The sequence below is a fragment of the Polyodon spathula genome, unplaced genomic scaffold, assembly GCF_017654505.1.
Source record: "Polyodon spathula isolate WHYD16114869_AA unplaced genomic scaffold, ASM1765450v1 scaffolds_2432, whole genome shotgun sequence".
Classification (NCBI taxonomy): Eukaryota; Metazoa; Chordata; class Actinopteri; order Acipenseriformes; family Polyodontidae; genus Polyodon; species Polyodon spathula.
In genome coordinates, this window is record NW_024473903.1 from 1 (window position 1) to 7,193 (window position 7,193).

Here is a 7,193-nt window from a genome sequence, read left to right on the forward strand (position 1 = left end):
GTTCACACTGAACGTGAAGAGAGCCCTGGTCGAGTCAGACTCTTTGGGTTTGCAGGTCTTGTCCAGCAGGGTTGTCTTACTGGGTTCCACTACTGGTATGGGCTCCATAGTCACAGCCACCACTGTCATCACACCACCAGGCATGCACACTGAACAGAGTGGAATTAAAACAAAGCATTCAAATGAGAACTTGCTGCACAAGCCAGTTGGAGATTTCCACATCAATCCTGCACCAAGGGGCCTCTAGACTACACCTCCATAGGGGGTCTTGAGGCTAAAAGAGCAGTCTATTGCAAGATGTGGCCAGGCCTCGGATCTGGATAGCAACGGGTTTAATAGCAGTCCAGAGGGGAACTGGCATGAGCTAGAAGATGGTCTGCACACCATTGAGAAGTTGGGCAAACTACAATGAAACTGCAAGCAAAATGATCATTGTAATATTCTCTGCAGCTAAAGTGTTAGGAGGTAGCTTCTAATCACAGGTATGCAAGAAAGGAGGTGCAGTGCACCAAGACAAAAAGTCAAGCCCACATTGTGGAGCGTCTTACCCAGCAGCTGCTTGGTAGGAAATTGACAGCGCTGTACCAATGACAGCACTGCCTCTAGTGTCCCAACAGTCCTGAAGGTCAGTTCTACACGAACAAAGAGGCCTCGGAGAGAGATATCCTGGAAAGAGGAGACAAGGGACACACTGAGGCAAAGACCTAGAGCTCATTATGGGTTGAACTGGGCACCAAGTAGTGGAAAAACCTTGCGCTCTCCCATGTGGTAGCGCCATATCCAGCCAAAAGCAAGCCTAGTCATGCTATGACAAGCTTCCAATTCAACAAGGAATCCATTTGCTCAATTAGGCACAAGCGTCTCTACCCCTAAAGAGAGGTCTTGACCCAGGATTAGACTAATGCTGCAACACCCAGCTCAGCCACAAGCAGTCCTTGCTAGGGAGGATTAGTGTCTCCCCAGATGCTCACCTCATAGATGCAGCCAACACTGAAGAGTGGCACCTCCAGAATAAACTTGGTCTGGTTGGTGACTACGTAGCCTCGGTGAGCAGCCAGCTCTGAGGTTAGCTGGTGCTTCCCAACGTACATGACCCAGAGGTAATCCATGTTCCCGCGGCTCACATCAAATACTATGCTGTTCTCAGTACAAAAGCCATTGACATCAGGAAGTACTGGGGAGGAAGTGGAAAGCATTAAGGAGATGCCAAAGAAACACACCACACCTTCAGATGCCAACAGTCCAGTCTTTAGCCATGTGCTGGCAGTCACCTTGCCTGGGTATCAGTGCAAGACAACAATTGCTCTCAAAGTAAATGCCAGTAGGGGTGCATATTAGGTGCATGCACAAGATGATCCCAGGACGAATATGCTAGCTTACAGTAGACAGTTTAGGAAGGGTTACAAATGCTTGTAAAACTAGCTTGTTGAAAGCATGTACAGGCCATCATCCAGGGAATTGGTATCCCCCTCATGGGCATGCAAATAGTTCAGTGATCCTTTGGTTGGGAGGCTTGTGCAGGTCTAGGCAGTCACCCCAGTGTTCAGAGACACTTCTGCCCCAATACTCACCCACATCCTTAACCTGACACACAATGGTTGCCGGGAAGAAATAAGGCTCGTTCTCAGGAACGATGTTCAAGGTGTAGTTAATATTCAAGGTGAACTCCCGGACCCCATCGCCAATGTACTGCCAGAGAAGAGCAATAGTCAGCAGCTGTACTGGGTGTTCATGCACTACTCTAGAATTACAGCTCCACACAATATCTGGGGCCACATTACCAATAGCCATTACTAGAATGAGGCACATGGTCTATGGTGCAAGAGTAAAGCCTATGGAAAAAAACATTTCAGCTAGCACTGTGCAGTGTATGTGTTGGCATGGAGGATACAGGTAGTGACAAACATCCTTAAGGTCACCCAGCTCAGGGCCCCAAGCTTTGGTTTCTATGGATGTTCAGGCATGCTTTCATCCCCACCTTCTGTGGGATGAGTGGGTGGGTGAAGGGGACCTTCAGGACAATAGACTTGGTGCCATTGGGGTGCTGGACCTCAGTGGCAACAATGCCTTGGTTGATTGCCTCAGGAAGGGTCAGAGGAACCCCATTGATAGTCAGGTTCTTCAGCTCAACGTCAGGGTTGAAGACACCAAGGGTCACTGTGAAGACCTTTTCTTCTGGGATGGTATCTAGGAAAGCAGGCATGGAGGTGTTAGCATTGCACATTTATAGCCAAGTCTAGTGTTAAATCCATGACACCCCTTCCAAGAGGTGCATCGGTTTTAGGCTGCATTATTAAAAAGGCACCCAAATCAGGGCTATGAAGGTCCATGCTGGTACTCACTGTTGATGACAAAGGGGGTTTCAGCAATAAAGGGGGTGTGGACTGGCTTGAAGGAGCGGTGCTGGGTCACTTCCCACTGCTCATCCGCCCACTGGTGCTCAAGGTACAGGTCAATGGCATACACCCGGTTGTACTGATTATTTATGACATGACTCTACAGAGACAGAAGGGTGTGATCACTAGCGTACAGCCAGGGTTCAACTCAATTATTCAGGTTTAAGGAAGTCTGCCAATACAGTATGCATGTTACAGCTCCCCACATATGCATGAACATTAGTATTGACTCCAGGTCAGCCAACATATCCTACTATGTTCCAGATGACCAAGAGGCACGTGTAGGCAACTGTCAAAGCTGCTGATCTAGAGAAGCACCAAGGACAGTCCATCTAAGCATATAGAGTCAGACATGGTCACCTACATTAAGTCAGAAACCAATTCTGTGCTTCCAGCAGCAGTTCTATTACATCTGCATGCCAAGCAGAAATTCTGTTTGTAGCCGACTGCAAGACAGACTACAAAGTGGACACAACATCTATCATGAACCCGTCTGCTTGTCAGTTAGCAAACTCTAGCCAGCCTCTCCCCCCCATGTAAAATTCTAGGTTACCTTCAGGTAGCCACCCTCTGCACCATAAGGAATGGAGATTCCTACAAAGGAATCATTGACTTTAAGGTTATAGTTCCTCCTTTGGATAGTGGCGAGGTCGAGCAGCTTCCCATCCACACCCATGGAGATATCCTTGTCCTGGAACTGGTCAATATGCAGGACCAGTGGAGAGAGCACCCTGGGGGAAACCCAGGCCAAGTTCATCCCATCAAAAGTGCCATTATCTAGGAGTAGCAAGGAATCCGTTACTACATCAACTTGATATCCATTAGGGGTGCCTGTATAAAACAGGCAGCAAACACTGCAGACATTGCTCCACCCCCCCCCCAAAATTAGCCAGTAAGATTCTGTGGTGTCCAAGCATGCACACATGTTACTTCCAAGTCAAGTTTCAAAGAATAAAAAGATGGCTGCAGTAGTGCCATTGCCTAGTTAAAGCACAATACAATGACAGTAGTTCCTATGGCCATTGCTAACATAGCCAAGCTTTAGATGATCTTACTCTTGGTACAGGCAGCAGAAGTGTCCACCAACAGCACCATCCACCTCTGCTTGTAGAAGACAGTTGCTCGGATTGCTTCCACTTGGATTCCATTAACCTAGAAGAACAAGGAAGACACTGGGAACTCAGGCACAGAATGAGAAGAGGAGGGACCCGAGTCTACGTGAACACTGATGGAGCAAGAATACAGAACTTGTGCCCAAGTGGCAACTGTCTGGGCATCTACCTACATAAACTGCTACTAAAACATACAACTGGATATTTTAGAAGAGACAATGAGACGTCCCAACAGACCTCAAACCAGGACTACATTTCCATTGGTTTCAGGAAAGTACGAGATGTCAGAGTGCAGTTTTTGTAGCGGTCTCACCATTAGCATCTCCGATTCAGGCATGTTAAATGGGGAGCGGAAGAGGATCCTAGTGGAGGTGGAGTTGATGCTGTAGCCCAGAGACTGGGCCAGGGAGGCATCCATGGATTTTGCTGGCTGGCCAGTCTTGTGGAACACAACCTTCCAAACTGACATTAATGCTTCCAGGGCCTGGAACACAGGGGAAGCCGATCAAAATTGAGGCGCTAGCCTTGGTTTCAGAAGACACCAAAACACAGCAGCTTTACTTACTGCAGGGACAGCAGCTGGCCAGTCTTCAGTATCCAGTCCTTCCTGGGCAATCTCTGGTACATTTCTCCTGACAGATATCTAAGAGGACAGCATGTTCGAAAGGTTAGCTGAAGGCAGAGAAGGCGTACATCCCTGAGCTAAACCCAGTGAATCTCAACTTCTACCTTCAGCAGAAGGTGATAATGCTGCACAAGCATTTAGGTTCATACCTTCAAAAGAGTTTAAAAGATGATTTCAATGCCAGTCACTCTTGACAAGAGGGCCAAATAGCAAGAACTGCTCAGGATTAACCCTGTTTGAGGTCCAGAGATATGAAGCCACAGCCAGTTACAATCCAAGCTATGCAGTGTGCGCAAAATACTCTGCAGTAGCAAATTCTACCCCCATACCCAGAGCGCACAACTATACAGCGACACACCCAGTGATTGTCACTACTAGCACCCCTATTAGTCAATACATTGTGGGTGGATTTTCACTGCCATGTAAAGCTACCTAGGATAATGGATCAAAAGTAAAGGCATTATAGCATTTGGGGAAACAATATCTAGCTAGTGGGGCCACAGCTCAAACCCAGGCCTGGAGAAAAGGTCTTGCCTCCATGTAGTTCTCCTCGCAGACGATTTCGCGGGGGTTCCACGGCTTGGTCGTACTGCAGCTCATAGAGAACGGGTAGTAGGTCTCTCTGCCGAACTGGTCGATGCGAGCCAAGCGGAACATCAAGCTAAACTCTGCGTCATTCTGAGAAAAGAAGCCGGTCTGAGCTTAGCAGGAGACACTTCTGTTGCAATAAGGGGGGCTTGCGACGAGCGTCACCGCACAGGACTCACCTTGCTGGAGACGTGACATGCAAGGAAAGAAGCGCGGAATATCAGACCACCGAGGATATTAAAGCTGTAGGTAAACCCACAGGACGCTGCGTATCTGTCATCCAGGGAGTGAATGCCGTCGTTAGCTTGAGGGAAAGAGAAAGTGTAGTTTTATGTCATGCAAATAAATACAGCTTACTTCCACTGAACCGCGCTCAGATATTCCTTACCAAGGATGTCAAAGCGGAAGTTTCCTCCAACTAAGAAGCTTCTTCCAGTCTTCATCCAGAAGTGTCGGTCCCGACACTCACTAACAAAGGTTCCTGCGAGCGAAAGGCTTTGTCACCGAATAGAAAACTAGCCTTGTATTATTCACAATACTAACAGAGACAGACGAGAGCAGTTTCTACAAGGTACTTTTACTGTCGAGCGCAGCGCTCTGCATAATACGGGCAGGTACAGCGCGCTTTGGAGAAGCGAGGCCATGCATCGACAGCTTCACAGTCAAGCCGACATCTTCCCATTTAAATGAATTACGAAGCGCTAGACACCTAAACTGCAATTAGTAAAATAAACGCCACTTACCTGGCGGCGCTTGAGCCATCACAGCCAAAGGCAGCAGTACACACATCAACGCAACTCTGAAAAACAGCGAATAAAGTGGTTACACGTGGACACCTCCTGTATCCTGCACTAACGCGGCTCCACTCACGAGTTTATCACAGCAACTTCTTTCAAGACAGCGACATTGAAACACAAGCCAGACACATCTGAAACCGCGTAGACTGCACTTGAATTTAAATAGCAAAAACACATATCTAGCAAATGCTCAAAATATTTCACCAAGAAAAAAAAAAAGAAACATACTTTTCTTGAAACACACCGTCTTACCCTAAAAGGAGTTTAACATCCATGAGACCCATCCTTCGCAAACAAACCACACGCTGCGTTTCAGCGCCTCACAGTATAGAAAGAATCCGATACTCGCTTGTCAGAGTCGGGCTGTTTCCAGGTATATAAAGCCGCCTGAATCAGCGTGCGCCCGATCGGGACGGGAGCACCTGGGCTTAATAATCAGTTTATTGTAATTATCTTAATTGCTGACAGACAGGAGCGGGTTCCTCATTCGCACGTACACACCTAATACTACTGTAGAGCTAAATGGAGTGAAACAGACTCTACAATAAACACAGTTATAGGACTCACTGTGTCTGACACATGTTTGCAGTCTTCACTGGCAGGCTGTTGTAGAAGTCTTATCATTTGTACAGTTGCGTGTTAATTGAGTCTGGGTAACTGTACAGGAGACACCGTCATCTCGAAACCAAATCATCTTTTGGGCACCCCTTTAATTTGCTGTTTTACTCGATTGCTGTGTTTTATGTTTTGAAAAGTCTACAAGTAATTGTCGTTAAAATGTAGTGAAATAACAGTGTCTGTGCACACAGCAAGGTATACTAACGCTGTGTTACACTTTGATTACAGTGAGTTCCATTACATGAGAGTAGATGTTGAACTTCATGCTGATTTGAACTCGACTCACGCCAAGATAAGCACCAACTAAGACGTAGCTTTGCAGTAAACTAATGTGGTCCATCTGCATCTCTATCCATTTGCGTTGTTTTCCATCAGATGATGTAGATATCCTTCTGTCTGGTGTTGATGGCTGAAGTGTAATGCTGGCTCCACGGATCATCTCATTTTGCCTCCCCAGCGCATCAGCACACACAACGGCTGCGATGCTGGCTCCGGGGATCAACCCAGCGCGGTCTCCCCAGCGCATCAGCATGATGTGTATATGCAACACAATCAAAACTTACAGACAGAGTGAAGTTAATAGGAGGATTCATTTTACAAAAGATACGAGTGGGTTTTTTTTTATTTTTTTTATTAAAAAAAAAAAAACAACTGTTGTTTTTACAGTAAAGAAAAAAAACCGACAGCTGGGCTGCCAGTAATACACCGAATAAAACTAGTAAAATACTTCCTGTTTTTAAATACATCAGGGTATTTGTCTTTTTTCAGAGATTTAAAAACTGCAGATTTACAGCAAAAATATCATACAAACAAACGATTAGTAAAGTTTACCAAGTAAACTCTTAATAAAAATAGTTTCTATGCTTTACAGAGCTGATACAACAACACTACTGAAGTCAACAGAGAACAGAGACAGACATAAAGGGATAGAGGGGAAGCCCACTCCAAGATCTGACCTACCACAACACGGTGACCACACAAAACGGTGAGGGAACACAAATGACGTGTACATTTATATATAATTGTGCAACTGCACAGCACATTTAACACACAATAA

General features: G+C 46.2%; 1 protein-coding gene and 1 long non-coding RNA gene across 2 annotated transcripts; both read right to left on the reverse strand.

Annotated features, from left to right (window-relative positions):
- Positions 1-6: 6 nt before the first annotated feature.
- LOC121310765 lies at positions 7-3,845 on the reverse strand (the record flags this gene model as incomplete). Its single annotated transcript, XM_041243699.1, has 9 exons — positions 3,822-3,845; positions 3,452-3,548; positions 2,950-3,173; positions 2,343-2,496; positions 1,979-2,187; positions 1,572-1,689; positions 972-1,174; positions 549-666; positions 7-149 (listed from the first exon to the last, which is right to left on the reverse strand). Coding segments are annotated over exons 1-9 (1,290 nt in total), but the record flags the coding sequence as incomplete, so codon positions are not given.
- Positions 3,846-5,115: 1,270 nt separating this feature from the next.
- Positions 5,116-5,853, reverse strand: LOC121310764. The gene is made up of 3 exons (XR_005948943.1): positions 5,771-5,853; positions 5,465-5,520; positions 5,116-5,202 (listed from the first exon to the last, which is right to left on the reverse strand). It is a non-coding gene; the product is annotated as an uncharacterized LOC121310764 (long non-coding RNA).
- Between the last annotated feature and the right edge of the window lie 1,340 nt (positions 5,854-7,193).